General features: G+C 42.3%; 2 protein-coding genes across 2 annotated transcripts in view; one reads left to right on the plus strand and one right to left on the minus strand.

Moving 5' to 3' along the window:
• The first annotated feature begins 2791 nt into the window (after positions 1 to 2791).
• Positions 2792 to 15261, plus strand: MINA (MYC induced nuclear antigen). Its single transcript, XM_009870917.1, has 10 exons — positions 2792 to 3217; positions 4666 to 4785; positions 6206 to 6334; positions 9246 to 9349; positions 11453 to 11555; positions 12192 to 12357; positions 12807 to 12895; positions 14166 to 14250; positions 14305 to 14306; positions 15100 to 15261. Exons 1-10 carry the CDS (start codon positions 2792 to 2794, stop codon positions 15259 to 15261), a joined length of 1386 nt encoding a protein of 461 aa, XP_009869219.1.
• Positions 15262 to 17974: 2713 nt separating this feature from the next.
• Positions 17975 to 18831, minus strand: part of CRYBG3 (beta-gamma crystallin domain containing 3) — a gene marked incomplete at its 5' end in the record, with an annotated part of 62404 nt that continues 61547 nt past the window's right edge. Inside the window, one exon of the mRNA XM_009870918.1 lies at positions 17975 to 18106. Within this exon, the coding sequence (XP_009869220.1) occupies positions 18018 to 18106 (89 nt within the window). The remainder of the gene's footprint in view (positions 18107 to 18831) is intronic.

An 18831-nucleotide genomic window follows, 5' to 3' on the forward strand; every position in this document is an offset into this window, starting at 1 on the left:
CAGGGCACAATTGGCTTTCTGGGCTGCAAGCGTGCACTGACGGCTCATGCCAAGTCCTTTTCTTCAGGGCTGCTCTCAAGCCAATCACTGCTCAGCCTATATTGGTGCTTGAGATTGCCCCGACCCAGATGGAAGACCTTGCATTTGGTCTTGTTGAACTTCATGAGGTTAGCATAAGCCCACTTCGCCAGTATCTCTCTGTGTATAACAGAGAGATACTTTTTACCAGGGCCTGTAGTGATGGGACAAGGGGTAGGGTTTTTAAAGTGAAATAGAGTAGATTTAGATTAGAAATAAAGGAGATTTTTTCTTTTTTTTTCTGATGAGAGTGATGATATTCTGGAAGAGGCTGCCCTGGAAGTCTTATATGCCCCATCAATGGCAGTGTTCAAGGCCAGGTTGGCTGAGTCTTTGAGCAGCCTGACAGAGTGGAGGATGTCCCTGCCCATGGCAGGGGGTTTCAACTACATGATCTCTTCCAACCCAAACTATTCTGTGGTTCTACAGTAGTGATAACTAACAAAACACTACATAACAGCACATTGTGTAAATGAAGCCGCATTCTGTGAATAGAACATATCTGAATTTAACTTTGTTAAATACAACGTGAATTAAGAGGTTGATATGATGGATTTAGGTCTGGAATTCAAAACTGGCAATTCAGGCTTGGTTGCATTTGTGTTGCTGGCATTTGGGGATGTCAGTTGTAGATCTTGGTGCCAGCAGTATCTTTGGACGTTGTTAGCAATTGGGGACTAATTTTCAGGTGGTTTCTTTTAAGCATTCTGTTGCCTGTTTGAGAACTGCAGCTTACTGCAGCTGTGAATGTCCATCCACTCAGGAGGGTGGTGCTGTGGATTCCCTCCTGCAGGGCTAAGGTGACTGTAGGTTGCTGTTGAGATACGGGCTGCTACAGGAACTGCTGATCCAACACTTTGCCCAGGAGTTAGTGGATCAGGTGTCCTGCATACTGCTGCGCAGGAGGACAACGTAATACTGTGTGTAGATACCAGAACTGGAGTTCAAGTTTCATTATAAGGAATCCATGTAAGTAAAAGCATCTTAATATATGAAAGCATTTACTTTTGGGGGCAAAGCTATAATTTTTACTTACAAATGAAAGCATCAGCATACTCCAGCTCCTCATTTGTTGGCCTCGCAAACTTGTTCATATATGCCTAGAGTCAGTTTGAGTTGGCCAGCCCAGACCTAGCAGGCAAGCTGTGGTGCTAGAGGGTGGTTTGGTGATGGCTCATTGCCAGGATACTGCTGCTCAGCAGGCATTTACTGGTGCCTGGTGGTCTGGGCTACTCTGGGTGATGTAACGCTCTCTACATACTGTGGTGCTAGATCTACCGTTACTTGATTTTTACCTTAGCTTTTCTGAGAACTTGGCTGCTAAACTGTTTGCGAATTTACTTTTTTATTTTTACTTAGTGATACACAAGCATGTCATCTATCTGGAAAAACAAAGTAAATGACTTCCAACTTAAATGTCTGTACTTGGATGAAAGAAATCTTTTTATTGTACATAAAGCACAAAGTTTGACAGCTTTGCAGAAATTAAAGCATAATCTTATAATTTACTTTTCGGTATAATTGCATAGCATCAACAGAAAGGCTTAGTAGTGTTCCCTCTCCTCTGTAAACTCAGTATTGCTAAATCTAGCCATTCAAGATGCAGCATGGGCACCTTGACAGAGGCTGAGATGTGAGCTGCTGCCACTTCGTGGCGAGCATCACTGGATACCAGATACTGCCGCATAGTTTAGCATAACATTGTTCCCAGGGCCTGAGACCTCAAGCAGTTGCCTTTATTTCATGTTCCTAAAAGAGGCTCCACCTGCAGGGGAGTCTGCTCTGGGTTTTTCTCCTCCTTTGGAAGCTGCTGTAACCCTTCTGCCACTTGAATCATCCTTGACCGCTGGACCTCGTTACTTATTCCTTCTTCCCTTCCAGTGATCTACTCTTTCGCTTGGCCTCCTTCTTTCTGTGCCCTGTTTCTGCGTGTTTTGTTTGCTGTACTCCTGCTTAGCCCTTAGCATGTGCTCTTGTACCACTGTCAATGTCAGCTGCAGCAGCTGCCTTCTCTGTAGGTCCTTAGTCTGGCAACCAGACGGCTGTGTAGGTTTATAGTGTGGAACCCAGCTCGAAAGGAGAGCTTACCAGAACACACACCACACCAACCACTGCGTTTAACTGGTCAGCTTCTGCGCTTTAAGTGCCATACATCGTTCTCCATCGTGCTCTGGCTGCAAAGTCCGGGAGAAGTCTTTGCTGTGCTTTTTTTCCCTAATGTTAACGCATTTCAAAGAAGTGTAATAGGGTACAAGTTTCTGATCCTGTCCCCTCTCTCCACCCACCTCTGCATGTTGCCATTAAACAAACCTCTTAAAGCTGAGTTGTTTTTCTAATAATTTGCAGACCAGAAGACTGGTCTACCACAGGTTCTCTGTGTGGGTGGATTCCTGCATTTCTAAAGATCTGTTGTGTGGCTACTGGGTTTCGTTGCGTGTTTTGTAGTATAAACTCAGTTGTGGGATTTGAGCTTCTGTGAGCAATGGCTCCCACTAGAGCCCTTTGGAGTTTGCTGAGGTTTGAGAGAGGATTGGACGCCTTCTGTGTGCTTTGCTTTTTCTGCTGCTTGGAGCAAATAATGAGCATCTTGAAAGCAGAGCCGTTCCCAGTGTACTTTGATACCACATAGGGTAAGGCAAGAGGAGCAACTGTGAGCTCTTGAGGTTGACTGTTTTGTTGACTGTTCTTGTTCTCCCACTTCTTTTACAGGAAAATGCCCAAGAAAGGAGGGAAGCATGCTGAAATGGGAAAAGAAATACAGTGTAAACGAGCAAAGGTGGAAGCAGATTGTTCTCCGTCAGTCATGAGTTTTGAGAACCCAGACAGCCTCTTTGGAAGCTTGATCTCTCCCATCAAACAGGAGGTGTTTTTCGGGGAGTACTGGGAGCAAAAGCCACTCCTTCTTCAGAGAAATGATCCCCTGCTGGCCGCCTACTACCAGTCCCTGTTCCAGTTGTCCGATTTGAAGGAACTGTGCAGCCAGGGTCTGTACTATGGGCGAGATATCAATATCTGCAGATGCGTGAATGGAAAAAAGAAAGTTTTAAATAAAGAAGGCAAAGTGAATTACATGCAGCTGAAGAAGGATTTTGACCAGAAAAAGGCAACAATACAGTTTCATCAGCCTCAGAGATTTAAGGTTGGATCGTTTCATTGAATATAATTAATGCATGCTTTATACTGTGGTGTACTTTGCTTGAGTCACGCTAGGCATAGCTTCATCTTTGTCCCCAGTAAATCCAGGGGAAATAGCACACGGTGATGACCTGCTGAAATCCATATGTGACCTGTATTAATTAAAACATCATTTATACTTTTGCACTGCCTGTGCTCTGCAGTAAGAACAAAATCTGGCTCATGCTCTGATATTAAGTATTCTTTAAAAAAAATGCTTTGTAAGATGAGAGTTTAGAAAAACATAAATGCACAAAATTGATGATTGTGCATCTGTGTCTGCTTATATTAGCCCTTCTGCCCCACTGTTCCCTTATGCAAATAGGGGCTTTTGTACCAGTTTCCTTTAATGGAGGGCAAGGTGTGAAACCATGTGAAATATTTCCAGGATGCTCCACTGTTCTTGCCAGTGGACTGGCTTTGGATCGCACTGTGGAAACGTACCACCTCATTTTAGCTGAGCATCCTCTCTCTCTCTTGTTCATTTTGGCACCTCTGCAATCTTGTATGAGAATGAGGCAGTGGTGTCTGTGCAGTGGTGTCTGCACAGCCGTGTAAAGAACTCAGACTTGTAGGTACTTGGCTTTAGGTAGTCCCCCCCCCTTTTTTTTTTTTGTCCCACAGTGTCAACACAATTTTATTGTGAAAAGGTCTGAAAGCACCCAGGTACGCAGCTGACTCCCAAGTGTAGTGTCGCTGGGAAGCAGCTGGTCTTTCTCATCTGCTTGCGTAGTGTCGCTGAGCTCAGTTTGAGTTTATCTGTAACAGCCAGGGGCCAGGGCATCTGCAGCCGACGGTGAAATGTTGCATGGCGTAGACTGAAATCTAGAGCTTGAGCTGAACCTATATAAATTCTGGCTGAAGTTGCGCAGGCCTGGTGGTTGGCATCTTTTAATAGGAGAGTCATCCCTGCGGTGTACTGTCTGTCACACGTTAGAAGTGGCTGAGTAAAGTTTGTTCCTGGACATGCCCAAGCAATTGGAGTCACTGGGAGAAGGTCTCCAAGCTTTGTATGCTCTCTCTGGTGTTAGCCCGTGTAATGCAAGTCCTGCGTGTGTTGTCTTAAGATGTTTTGCTGTTGGTAGGATGGTGGGGGGCTTATTTTCCTCTGTCTAGCCTTGCTCCTCTGTTTTTGCAACCTGAAGATGGTACAGGGAAGAGAACAAACATGAAGACTGTGCTGTTGGACCAGGCTCCTTGGCTTATTGATTTCCTTCACAGCCGATCTCCTTTGTGTCTCCAGTGCTTGCTTTCAGGAGAAATGCTCGTACAGAGTGCCTGCCTCCCCAGCCTCTGTCTCCCTGTGGGGAGATGTCATCATTCCCTAGAAAAACTTTCCAAGTGATGGGAAGGCTGTGGGGCTGGACAACAGCCTGAGCTGTGCAATAGTAACAGTATTATTTCTTTTAAAAGGAGGAGCTGTGGAAAATTCAGGAGAAGCTGGAGTGCTACTTTGGGTCTCTGGTTGGGTCGAATGTTTACATTACTCCGCAGGGGTCGCAGGGCCTTCCCCCTCACTACGATGACGTTGAGGTAGGACAGCACAACCTTGGCGGTGACACTGCGTGGGGGCTTTTGCTGGTGGCAATAGACGTCTGTACATGCACTTCCCCCCCCACCCTCTCTCTCATAAAATAACATACTGTAGAATGGTTTTTTCCACTGACAACTTAGGATAATTAAGTTGTTTTTATACATTGTATGGTTGTATATGTTGTATAGTTGTTTTTCTTTAATTTTACTGAAAAGGTACTAAAAGTGGTATCTAATGGTGTTGTTACACGAAGTTTGCTCTCCAGACCTGGTATTTCCATTACATGAAAACAGGATTTGTTTTTGCAGCTGCAGAAGCTTTCTAGCACCTTTTTTTTTTTTTCATTTTTACTTCATTCAGACCCCCAAGAATCTAGAAGTCCTCTTTCTTTTACTAATTACTTGCCCTTTCTTCAGCTGGGCAGTGAAAGCACGCTGGTGGTGCTGGTTCCTGTTGGTTTTTTTCTTATTCTTGGTCCTACTGTTTTTAAGAAGTTATATTGGTGTGGTCCAACTGCACTTTAAATTAACTTGTAAAAGAAACATTCAAATAGATAACTGCATTAAAAGAAAAGTTGGGCTATCCCACTTAAACCAAACAACCCCCCCACCCCTTTACAAGTATTTTTTGTGTTTTATGGTTTTCTTTTCCATTAAATATTCATTTCCATTAAAGTTCTTTACCCTGAGGATGCTGAGGTTGCATCCATCCCTGAAAGTGTTCAAGGCTAGGTTGGATGGAACACTGAGCAACCTGATCTAGTGGGAGATGTTGGAACTAGATGATCTTTGAGGTCCCTTCCACCCCAAATCATTCTATGATTTGAAATACACCTGGAGCTTTATTTTTCCTTATGTTTGCTGTTGAGCCGCCCCACAACCTACATGTTCTGGTATATGCCATCAAGCCACAGCTCACAGCATGCCCTAGATGTTTCTGATGTCTGTCTGGTAGTGAATGGTGACAAGACCTCTCTCACGTGATATTTTGAATATTTGTGTGGCAGACCTTACTTTTGAATTAGTTGTCTAGCACTTATTTAAGTGACTTGAGAGAAACAGGCATTTCGAAATGCCTGCCTTAGGATAAAACAGATCACACTTCCTAGCTCATCTCTGTTGTCTCTAAGTAGAGCCTTAATAAATAGTTCAGGTGTAAATTTCTGCATTGTAGAGATGTAAAAAGTAACGTGAGAGGAATCCTGTTTGCCATGGCTGTGGAGTAGCTGGGAGCAGTGAAGTTGAAATTTATGTCTTCTGTTGTCAGAAAAGCAACCTGTGTCACTTCTGTTTGCATTCTATCCCCGTCTTCCAGCATCTCTATCCCAGGCTTTCCACTTAAAATGACTTAAAATTTCAGTTGGATATATGAGAAGCAGCAAGACTTCCTTAACGTGTTTGGATTTATGGTCTTTTGCAGGTGTTTATTCTCCAGCTAGAAGGTGAGAAACATTGGCGACTCTATAAACCAACAGTGCATTTAGCTCGGGAATATAATGTTGAATCAGAAGATAGGATTGGGAATCCCACACACGAATTCATATTAAAGGTATTATAATGGAATTGCTTTACATGGTCCGGACTATCATTGCCGTGAAAGTAGTCATGTTTAGAACAGTCCATTTCTTGAAGATAGTATTCTGAATGATTGTTGTTGTGAAATTAAGGGGAAGGGCTGGTGTGCAAAGCACTGTGAGTGTGAGGGATTTGGGTGGTAGTTGTCTAACCTATCTTTTTTCAAAGTATCCTTTCCTTTAGTATTTGAATAATGAATCAAGAAGCTAGTTGTTTCTGGAAGTTCTTCAAGTTGGGCACCCTGACTCTTGGATCGTGTTTGTGGAATTTTGTGCAGAAAAAGCGCAGGGTTTAGATATGACTATGAAACATTTTTATGCTTTTACGCTTTTACAAGGCCAGTCCTTCTGTGCACTGAGACTTACTTCTTTACTGAAGGGCATTGCTGTTTTGGTGAATTAGATTTAAATATTTAACCCTTGGCTGATGAACATGATAAGCATGAACTATACCTCACATTAACTTGCTGTTTTAATTGTTTTTTTCTTTTTCCCAACCTGAAAAGCAATGTGGGGCTGTGAGGGTTTTTTTATGTTATTTGGAATAAAAAGAACATTTCATGAAGATTAACCAATGCAGCCCCTTTGACAGCAGGGCATCTGGTACTTGTCCCACTCTGTTTTACGCGCTTGTGCTTTTGAAGCGTGTTATTTATCCCGTGGACAGCCCTGCTCTGTGTTGGAAGCCTCATTAGTTTCTCTGCCTCGTGACCTCTTTCTGCAAGGTCTCTGCTCTCCCCAATGTTTGGACCTTCCTTTGGGTGTAGTTAGATGAGGGCTGGTATGACGGGCTGGGTGTGACGCTGCCATCACAAGCTGTGTAGTTTGGCAGGTGGTAGTATTCAGCTGTCACGATCCAATGGGTGATGCAAAGTCTAATATATTACAGTTCCCTTTTTATTTTTTGTGACATTTTGGGCTAGACTTCAGTGCCTTTGATTTTTATGGCATATTGGTGTATTCCTCAAGCCATTATATTAATATTAACGGAGTGAAAATACTGGCCTCTGAAAAGGGCTTAACTAAATTTTTATTTTATTTTTCTTCTGTTTGATGTTCTTCTTGTACCCATTTCTTCTGGGTGGCCACTGCCAGATTTTGGTTGTCCATCAGGAGCTGCCTCTGGCCGGGATTGCTGTCAGATAACTCTTATTTCCTCCCTAAACATCTTTCTGGAATATTTGTCCTTTTCTGCATTTCTGTCTGCCATGCTTGGGCAATTTAGAACTGTGGACCAGTTAGAGACTGTAGTGATGGTGTTCCCCCTTCCTCCCAAAAACTGGTAGCTGTTTAAGAACAAAGGCATGTGGCTGGTTTGTGTTGAAGGTCCCAAGCTGCTGAGTGCCTTGGTGATGCAGACGCAGTGACGGGCCGTGGCTGTGCCTGGTTTGTGACCTGATATCGAGCACAGAGCTTATTTGGCAGCTGGCTATCTGGCCACCTTCATGTGTGTTTTTCCATTTAAGTTGGTGGACTTTCTCCTTTGTCTACCTCTCCTTCTGCCAGTTTGGGACTAAGAAGGCAGCACAATGATCAGATCTGCATTGTCTCTTGTCAAATGCTCCATCTTGCTGCCACTGATTGGGATCTGGGTGTTGACACCTGGCATCTGTGAATATTCTGATTATTTTAATTGAGGATTGTTGTGCTTGCTGGCTCAGGTGTATGATGTTGATGAGACTACCCAGCAGAGAAGATGAATAAGAGTTGGACTTTGGAGTAAAGGCTGGTTTGAAAAAATCATGATCCCGGCTTCTTAGTGGTAGGCACAGGGTGCTACAGCTTGGGATAATTTCTTTTTCAGACTAGTTTGACGTCGCTCTTACCCTTTGCCTATGTTTCTCCCTCCAGTGTCTTTTCTTGCTGGGGCAGTGAAATGTAGCAGATGAGAATTCAAAATTCTCTTAGCTGGTTAGTGTGCTCTCTGCCTGGGTAAAGAAGGCGGATTATTAATGGCAGAGAGGCTTGCTTCGAAACAAGTAAATCGTACGTAGCTGCTGATCTGTGTTGCTTTACAGCTTGTTATAAATGGATGAAGAGACTTGATCTTGCCAAGTCTGATAATTGAAGCCTGATAATTGAAAGAGGCCTTTCAATTCAGTGAAAAATCAGGTAGTATTCACTTGAAATATATCTGTGCTAGGCAGTTTGGTAGGCTCTTAGAAGTAGGCGATGTGACCCAATTTAAGGAATGGTATTAAAACTTCATCATTGTTGCCTTGTGAATTTTCCCATTGATTGTCCTAACCAACCATATAGATGTTTATAGGAGAAGCTGTGAGTAAACTGACTTCCTTCTTGGAGGCAATTTTGTGTGCTTTGCACTTCTCTCTTATCTTGACATTCCTAATCTATCCATGTGAAGATTTAATTTAGATAGAGGAGAAGAAAGATAGGGAGGAAAAAGATTGTATTTGTTTTTTAAGTGTTTTAACTGAAAATTTCAGACAACACTGTTGTAACAGATGACTGTGTAGAATATTTGTCTTTTCTTGTGAAGTACTGGGTTTTTTGATGTGATCTGACCAAATCCTCATTGCACTGCTCCTCTGGTAGCCTGCTGTACTGTCGGCAGGTTCATCTCAGCTGCTTCTTGTCCCCTCTGTGCAGCCGAGTTGGTGGGTGTGTGTTCTAGAGTGTTAAAAGCTTGCTTCATATTTTCAGGCAGGTGTAAATATTGACAGTAGGAAAGTTGGAAAGTTTAAAGTATTGGACTTCTGGCTTAGAGTGCTTTATATTATTAAAGTGGAGGATCTTTCTGGTTTTGTGATTTAAAAACACACATGTTGTCAATCTGTCTACTTAAAGAGTATTTTCTCTATTTTGACTACAATAACGTTTGTCCAGATGCTTTAAATATATAAAGTTTCTATCATTTTCTTGCAGCCAGGTGACTTACTCTACTTCCCAAGAGGGACTATTCACCAAGCTGACACTCCTCTTGGGGTCTCCTATTCTACACATGTGACCATCAGTACCTACCAAAACAAGTAATTATTCTTCACTTTTTTTTTTTAGTATGACTTTTCTGAAAATGGCTTTCCTCTGCCAGATAATTTGTGTGAGTAGTACAGAACGTAAATGGATGCTTCAAAAACTTGAAAATTCTGTTTAGCCCTTGTGTGGTTTGGTTTTCTATAATACTGGGATTGGACCTGTCACCTTCCCCTCAGACGTGTGGTGACATGGAATATATTTAGGCATCCCACTACTAGATACATGCCCTGCTGTTAGTCACAGAATCTAGTGTTCAGGTCACACTAATTCAAGTTTTAGGGTTTAGGTAAAAGAGGAAAAAGAGACTCTTGTTGTTTGAAGCAGTCTTTTTACCAGGTTTTCATGCAGCAAGCTTGATTGCTTTTTAATTGATTATTTTATTATTTATGAACTATAGACTTTTAATGTGGAAGATAATGCTACAACTGCAAACTCACTGTTGTGTTCAGAAAAAATCTCTTAACGGTGACTGAAGTTACTGTTAATGTCATAACCCAGACAGTCACGAGTTACTCGTCATATTTTCTCCTACATTTGAAAGTCCCCACACTTGTTCTGTCGCTGCAAATTCTTTCTTCGCAAATTTTTTAAGCTTATCTGTGTTTTTCATGCCCTACCCCATGCATGCAAGCCAGATTTCCTTTGACACACATCTGATCCGTGTGCCCACCCAAGCATTGTCATCCCACAGGGAAATGCTGCTGCCACCTCATCAGCCTCTTGGATGCTGGGTTTGGAGTCACTGGCCTCAGTTAGGAGTTGGGAAGGATTTCTGTTAGCCACAAAACAGGGTGGAACGAGTTTGGGTGTGTTCTGAAGGAGTGTAAGATGGATCTCTAACTGCCAGCTGTACCATTCTGGAAGCTCGGGATGTCAGTGCTGCTGCTAACTCTTCATGTGGCCAGTCCTCCAAGTTGGAGTGATAAGATGAAGCTGCTCTAAAGTGCAAGTCTTCATAAAAGTTGAGTTCAGCTGGTTTTATTTCACACTTAGATTCTATTTTTTTATTGAAGGTTAAAAAAAAAGGAAACTATTTTCTGTAAGGATAGAGTATTTGACTTAATTTGTTGTGCAGGAGGTACTACTAGGGCTGAGCCGCTTTGGCAAATTTGATAGCACATTCAGGGTGATCAGCAGTGACTGACCTCCAGAGAGATGCCTGCTGCTCCTCCTTTCCCTGCCTTCTGTGTCCCACCGCCACACTTAGGTTCTATTTTTTTATTGAAGGTTAAAAAAAAGGAAGCTATTTTCTGTAAGCACGGATAGAGTTGGATAGAGTATTTGACTTAATTTGTTGTGCAGGAGGTACTACTAGGGCTGAGCCGCTTTGGCAAATTTGATAGCACATTCAGGGTGATCAGCAGTGACTGACCTCCAAAGAGATGCCTGCTGCTCCTCCTTTCCCTGCCTTCTGTGTCCCACCGCTTCCTTGTGCTGACCTGCCGCTTCTCTCACCCCTGGCTTAGTGAGCAGGCCAGACAGAAGAGCGGCACTGGAAGTGCGTGTCTGGCTTGTTGATGGAGGCTGGGCTGGGGTGGTGTGTTTACAGACCCATGTGCAAGAGTCCTCCCGCAGGCACAGAACACAGTTTGTCTGGCTTGATCTGGTCAGAGTTACTGGTGAAGTGGTGCTGGGGAGACAAGAATTCTGTTCCTTGTAACAAGGTAGCTGGAGACCTGAGAGGCTTCTGTGCCAGTGCAGTTTCTCTGTGACTGCGTAAGCCAGTGAGTCGAGTGAAGCAGTGATGTCAGGGACCAAGTTCCCTGGGCCCTTGTGTCAGAATGTGGAGAAGAAGAAGGACAGGCTTGAAGAGTGCTGTTCTTTTAATGCTGAGAAGTAGAATCATCTGTTAAAGTTATTGGTAGTGAAACGTTAAGAGCCTGCTTCTGCACCTGCTTTTTTCAGCAAGTATAGGTAAAATAAGCAGCAGTCCCGATGCTGGCTGGTGTTTTGATTTGGCTTGTAGAAGCTAGTGAGGACACACGTACAGCTGAGCTGGAATTGGAGCTTTGCATTTCCAGCTTTGATATTAGTTATCTGGTTTATTTCAGTAAAACTATTTTAGTATGTTTTTTTTTTTTCTTCCTGTCCTTCAGTTCTTGGGGAGATTTCTTACTGGATGCAATTCCGGGCCTTGTGTTTGATACAGCAAAAGAAGATGTGGTGCTGCGGACAAGCATACCAAGGCAACTGCTTATGGTAAATAGGTGGGACTAAAGGAATAATAGTGCATCCAGCTCAAACTTCAGCACTGAAGCAAGCATGTGACTTGTTGATCTGCTCTGAGAGCTCGGTGCAATGCTACTATGTTGTCTAGCAGCACCACTGCTGCGTTGGAAGTCTTCAGCCTGACTTCTTCTGAGATTTGCTCCATCTGAAATTTTCTAGTTCATGGTACTGCCTTTCTTTCATATCACAGTGTCCTTGTATGACTTGTTTCCTTCTGAAAAAAAAAAAAGGTAATTGCTTTGGAGCTGTCAGAAGCGGCATAGTTCCCGTCAGGCCAAGCTCTTGAATCTTTAAGTTGGCAAAGCTGTGAACAGTTTTGTGACCTTTTCATGGTAGTCAAGTTGTGCTGCTGCTGAGCTCATGAGCATGTGGAAGGAACCAAGAGCAACACCTGCAAAGTAGCCCCAGAGCGAGGGAAAGTGAGCATCAGCTTTGATGTGTGAAGAGCCTGGGGGGAGTGTGTAAAAGAAACAAAGTTTGTTGTTTCAGGAGTATATGTTGCCCTTTGCAAAGATGACAGGTGTCCAGATTCTCACTGCACCTCTTTGTCTCTAGACTAGTCGGTTTAGCTTGAATTCATGGGAAAGCAACTCTGTGAATATTTAGCAGGTGGATATGGCTGATGCAACAAAAAAACTGAGTAACCTTTTGAGAAGGCTCGCAGACCGTCTGGAGAGCACTAAAGAACTGAGATCATCTGACATGAAGAAGGATTTCATTATGAACCGGTTGCCGCCTTTCTTGGGATGTGACTCTGATTCTTTGACTCCAGGTAGAGTTTTGAAGTTACCAAAACTGGCCATGTGATGGTAGAGCTGTTGCTAACTCTGCCTCTTGCAACTTTGTTCTTTTATGGTAGAAGAAGGTTATAGTCTAGTGTGCTAGACTCTGTGTGTGCAGCTGCATTCCCCGTATCTGGTGGAAGAGATGACATGTTTCTCTCAGAGTGAAATAAAGATTATCCTAGACTGAAATTGTCAGCTTTAATAAACTACTGTGTACTGAGACTATTGAACTGGTGGAATTTATTCTTATGCTCTAGCTTGTTATTACAGCTATTTGTAGACTGTAAAGGTGAGAGAATTAAAAAAAAAATTTCTCTCCCCCCAAGTTTGAGAACAACAAAAAAAATCAAGCCGCAATAGTGGGTAGTGGACAGAGGGCTTGATTTACTCTGTTTGTCTGATTTCCTTCTTTTCTAATGGAGAATTTCTTCCTCAGGTGGGAAATTGCCAAAAATAGATAGCAAAATCAGACTGCAATTTAGAGATCATGCTATCATTACAGTGGAACCAGATCAAGAGAGTTCTGTAAGTATAACAAATCCACTGTCGGTGAGAAGCGCAAAGTGTGTGCGTTGTTGCTCTGTCGTACCAGCCTAAATGGGTCATACAGTTGTACTTCCTTGGATCCTGCATCCCATTTGGGGTTGCTGGGAGATCTTGGGGCTATTTTCGGGCGGTAACATGGCACATTCTTGTCTTCTGGAGGGGAGCTACAGAACTAAATTTAGTCTTGATTCTGCCTGGTAGTGCCTGGCTTTTATCTGAGGGTAGATGGGTAGATCATTATAGCTGCTAAATGACCTATATAGCTCTTCATCATGGGTTTATTTATTTTTTATTCTTTGTATTAAAGAGCATGAATAAGTTATAAAAATACGTTCCCTCAAGAGAGGGTGTGTTTGTGGTTGCAGCTGCTACTGACTGTGGTTGCATTTACTTCCAAGTTACCTTTGTACCTAAGTGGGTGTCAGTGGCACTACTAAGTTGTTCCACAAAATAGATGCTGGCATCTTGGATTATGTTATGTTCAGACTACTTCATATCTATGAAGGTTTATTTCTAGGAAATTTTAGAAGTGTTTTTGTTGTCTTAATTAAAAAAAAAGGGGATGGGGGGAGTGGGGAATCGGATGGAACAGAACAGTGGCACAGATTGTCTTGTATAGGTTTTATTTTTGCATGAGTAAAGTGTTTCCTTCCAAGAAAAACATACTGTAACTTTCTGATTTTATCTTCTCCACTATGTCCATATTGCTGTGAGACTGTAGGTTTTGGAAACCTTTTTTGTTTTTTTTTGCTGCCTTGCCTTCTGATGACACATTAAACCCTGACTGTCAGCATATGTGAACCTTGTGACCACAAATGTGGTGTGAGACCTGCCCATAGAGCTCTGAATTCCTTTGCACTGCTTTGACCCAGGAATGGTCAAATGATTTTTAAGAGCCAGGTCAGTATCAGAATGGCAATTTATTGATGCACATTCCTTCATTAAGACATTCGAGGAGGTGCACCTTAAATGCTGTGTTTCCTATACAGCATCAGCCCTGTGAGTCTAGTAGCGGCAGTATTAAGGAAGAATATTACAGGCAGTAAATAAATTTTCCAAAATGTTTTGGAGCCTCCCCCCCTTTTTTTTTCTTTTGTTATGGTAGATGGCTGATGGATCATTCGGTTATGAAAGTGAATTGCTTTCGTTGATGGAACAGTGGATGCCAGAATTAAGGTGCTAACATTCACCTGAGGTAAATCTGAGGGTGTGGATCGTATGTAAGTGCTTTCTTGCTGCTGTCTTTTAGGATGAAGTCCGCAGAGAGATGGTTTATGTGTATCATTCTTTGAAGAACAGGAGAGAAACTCACATGATGGGGGCAGAAGATGACAGTACTACCGAGGAAGGCCTAACACAGGTTTGTTCCCACAAGCACACAGCAAAAGCTGTGTTGCCATGGTGGGGTTTGTTAGACTGAGGTGGTAGCAGGGGCTTGGGTTCTGCTGTGTTCCTGAGCACTCAGAGCATTTTTACCCATGCCCTAAGTACCCAGATGAGCCAAGGCTGCAATGCAGAGTCAATTAGTAGTAGAACTAGCATAATCTCACGCTTAATTAAATGTTTGTGATGGTAACAGGATTTCTTACGCATGCCTTGTTCTCACTAGCAAAGCTGCTGGACTGGCCAGCAGCGTCTCTTACTTCTGTATCCCCTTGAGCACATCCTTTATTCAAGCTCCTGGCTGTGCCAGCACATGTTCTATAGGAGCAGGGGTCGCTGTAGCTCATGTGCCACATTTGTGTTGTGCTGAACCCACGTTATGTCCTGTGTGTGTCCTCTGGACTGTGCTGCACGATGAGGGTGTTCATTTTGGGGGAGGTGGGTCAGCATTGGGAAATAAAGGATTTTAACTCTCTCATCTGAAATGCAAGGAGGGAGCTTCTTTGTGTACTGTTAATAAGGCTGCAGGTTGTTCATCTCCATTCTTACTCAGCACATACAGTGTGCTTTCGCTTCAATCACAAATACTCCTGAAGAGTGGCTGCTGAGTGTTGGAACTTCTTGTCCCACTTTAGGATAGCAAGACACTTGATTCTGCGACCTGAAACACTTGAATACAGCTCTGGGAAAGGAGCACGTGCCTGCTGCTGAGTACCTATAGCCTAACACTATTGTGTAATAAGGGACTCTGCACTTAAGGATTTTTTTTTTTTTCAATTTTTTTATTTTTTTCCCCTCAGCAGACTCATGGACTGCGATTTCCGTTGTCATACTTGGATGCACTGAAGCAGATCTGGAGTAGCAGCACTGTTAATGTTAAAGAGCTTAACCTTGCTTCAGCTGATGAGAAAGAAAACCTCGCCTTGTCCCTGTGGACTGAATGTCTAATTGAAGTTATCTGATGATTTTTTGTGAACTAACTGCTCCTGTAAGTAGTATTTGTGGCCATTAAGAACCTCTTGAGAGAAAAGCAATAGTAAATTACTTTTTTTAATCCATCCGGCCTTTGGTTTGTGTTGCTGTCTAACAAAGCCAAATGTTAATTTTCTTTCCTTAGCTTTGGGAAACCAAGTGTTAGGAAAAAAACAGTACGTTGCTAATTGTCCTATGAGCCACAGCTCTGGCTGGGGATAGGTGAAGTCCCTCATAGTAATGCCTGTGCTGTGGTATCCCCATTCCTCTGGATCTGGGCCTCAATGTGTAAGACATCTAAAGGTATAGACATGGAGTAGACTCCAGGACCTTGGGTGTTTTTTTTTCATTTGTAAAGCTCAGCAGCAAGAAAACACATTTGTTCTGTTCATTTGCCCAGAGAGAGCAAAAGCCTTCTCAGTAAAAGCTGTGTCTGTTGTTTCCTAAAGGAGTAAGACTTTGTCCGAGCAAAGCCCTTTCCTCTCAGATACTGCCCCTACTGGAATAAACAAACAACAGTATTTAACCTCCATGGCCCCCAGCACCCATTTAATGTAGAAGTAATCCAAACCTGTAACCGCAACCACTATCTTTAATGCTCCCTTGAGTGGGTTTGGATGGGAGCAGTGCAGTTATTTTAAGGCTTGAACACCGATATTTCATCTGTAAACTAATGTAACGGCACAGTCACCTATTCAATATACTTAGCCTTCTTTGTCCATTTGAAAGTAAATATTTTATAGGAATGTGCTTTACATCTGCTAAAAATTACTGTTGTATTTAGTAGGGCGTTTTTTTTTTTCAAAAAAAAGAAACCAACAAGCAAAATGTTTGTCCTGAAAAAGGTTTTATACAATTAAAATATACATGCTTAGCTGTTTACATTCAGGATCTCTGTAGTACAAAAGCCTGCCTTTGTTATGTAACACTGACACACCAGATATGATTTAGTCATTCTTGGTTTAAAAGACTAGAACTTTAAATGCATGCAGGCTTTTTAAAATTTCATATGGAAAACAAATCACATGGAGAAGTCTTGAGATACCGATTTATATTAAAACAAAGCTAAACAAGTGCTTTAGTTGGAAAAATATATACATACATTTGCAGATTTATTGCTTAAACAGCAGATGTATGATAATTTTAAAATGTAAAATAGCAAGTGCAAGTAGATAGATAGTGTTGGGGTTTTTTTTAAATAGAACTATATAGAACTCCATTTCGTACAAAAATAGACATCCATATATTTTATTTCTGTGGCAAACATAGGGTTACGTAGTTTTATTTGTTTGGGGATGAATCCTGTTTGAATGCACAACAGGAATAATTACAGCTTTTGGAAACTAAAGTATCTGTCTTTCACTAACTTGAACTCATTTAAATAGTTATAGAAATATATATCCTGAATATACAAATAAGAAAAAAATATATATTTGCAGCAAAGTAGATTAATTTAGCGATGCCGAAATCAAATGAAGTTACTGATGAGTTCGGGGATTCCTCTTCCGCCTGGGGTGTTCACAGACCTGCAGGTGCCCGCAGTCCCAGCTCTGGTGGTCAGTGTTGGGTGAGGAACAGGCTTTTCGAGCCTGCAACAACCTCAGCGCAGTAAAGGCGTCTGGCTCCATCGGGCTGAGGTGAGAGCTCGTGGGTCAGTTGCATCGCGCCAAAACAGAGGAGAGCATGAGGTGTGCCAGAGCTGGCACTGTGGGTCTCGGCCCTCACCCTTGCTGCTCGTGAGCCACAGAACTGTTAACGCACAGTTACGCTGTTCTTTTAACACTGAGTAAAGGCTGAAATGCAGGCTGCTAGCACCTTCGGAAATAGATACTAGGGTGAATTATTTTCTGAAGGAAGACGTGGTTTCAAGACCTAATTACATTGTATTAAATTAATCTATATACATCAGAAGGAAATATATAGCTAGAGTTAAAATCGTTACTGCTCTAAATGCAGCTAGCCCTTCTAGACGCCTAGCCTGACCCAGGACTATTTATTCTCTTTGGAGACATGCACATATGGCTCCATGTTTAAGGTGATCTCCAGTGATAACAATTTCATGGGTTGGAAATGAGCCATAGGACAGTAAAAACAGTTCCTGAATCTGGAAATTTGTTACAGTTAAACTAACCTAAGACAACGGCCTACCAGTAACATTAGCGGGGTGAAAGTCAGGCTTCTGTTGTTGCCTCATTTCACATGCTGGGCTGGTAATTCCAGTTGAAGGTTGTGTTTACAAATAAAATAAATTGCATTTTATAGCAAGATACATGATTTGAGCTCCAAAATCATGTGAAGCCTAGAACAGTTTCACTTGGGACACAAATGTCCAACTCAACCTCTTTCAAGGTCATCAGTGCACTCCTTCTTCAGGGAGCTTCCATCCAGCTGAGAGGAAGGCAAAGATAACATCTCTAAAGAGCCTTTCCCGCGTTAACTCTCACAGTTCGTGTCCTCCAAAACCTACCTCTAGTCTTCTGTGTTTACTTTTAATACTTCACAGGAAGAGGAACAGTGACTTTCACAGTCACATTAAAGAATCTGCTTCCCTGCAGAAAGACATGAGATCTTCCAGATTTGTGCACAGGTTGGTTGTTTTAAGAGTTGGTGCTTGCCATGAAGGAAAACAGGAGAGTTGCTGCTTATGGTTCCAGTGGTGTGTGACTTCAGTAGTTGTGGGTGTGTGTTTTTTCCTCCTGTAGATGTTAATAACCCACACAGGGTTCATCTGTGTGGTAGGTTTTACTCACAATATTTCAATGTCCCATTTTTGTGAATGTTTGTCATCTATTGGATGATTCATAATGATGTGATTCTTGTCATAATAATTTCCTCCTTGAAAACAAAACAAAATCATTGAAGAAAATATTTAAAAAGAAACACTCAGAAAAGTCTGTGCATAATTTTTAGGAACCGTGACTGATTAGGAAAATGAACTGAAAACTAAAAAGTCCATGAGGTAAGGGGCTGGTGTCTGCCTCTGCTTTTGTATGTCTGTCTTCTTCAGGTGGTCACTTGCCAGCTTAGGCCCTGAGGAGCTCCACTGGTTAGGAAGCAGAATGTGCTGCATACTGGAGTCCTCAGATGTACCTTTGTACACTGAGACAGCACTTGTAAAGAGATTTTGCTTTTGGCAGACACTGAGCTCCTGCTGTGTGTTTGCATTTTTACGGGGCATATTGCTACAGTAAAAGTACACAGCATCACAGATACATGTCAGGTTATTTCGTGTAGCGTATCCATTTCAACCACAAATTTACAAAGTCCTTAAAAGTTCTCTCCTTTGAATACAGAGAGCATAAAAATAATACTACATATTTTTTTATCATTATACCATTAAAAAAAGTGTTCTATAGAGCTACTAAGTGGTATCTCACCACCCCAGCCATCAAGATTGTATTTTCACAGAATCACAGAATGTCAGGGGTTGGAAGGGACCTTGAAAGATCATCTAGTCCAACCCCCCCGCCAGAGCAGGATCACCTACAGTAGGTCACACAGGAACGCGTCCAGGTGGGTTTTGAATGTCTCCAGAGAAGGAGCCTCCACAACCTCCCCAG

Source organism: Apaloderma vittatum, unplaced genomic scaffold, assembly GCF_000703405.1.
Source record: "Apaloderma vittatum isolate BGI_N311 unplaced genomic scaffold, ASM70340v1 scaffold14446, whole genome shotgun sequence".
NCBI classification, from domain to species: Eukaryota; Metazoa; Chordata; class Aves; order Trogoniformes; family Trogonidae; genus Apaloderma; species Apaloderma vittatum.

Excerpts from the sequence above, each read along its gene's own strand:
- MINA (XM_009870917.1), top strand. The coding sequence starts at position 2,792 with ATGCCCAAGAAAGGAGGGAAGCATGCTGAAATGGGAAAAGAAATACAG. Across the intron at positions 11,556-12,191 it reads TACCAAGGCAACTGCTTATG|CAGGTGGATATGGCTGATGC; the intron begins GTAAATAGGTGG and ends GTGAATATTTAG. Across the intron at positions 12,896-14,165 it reads AACCAGATCAAGAGAGTTCT|GATGAAGTCCGCAGAGAGAT; the intron begins GTAAGTATAACA and ends GCTGTCTTTTAG.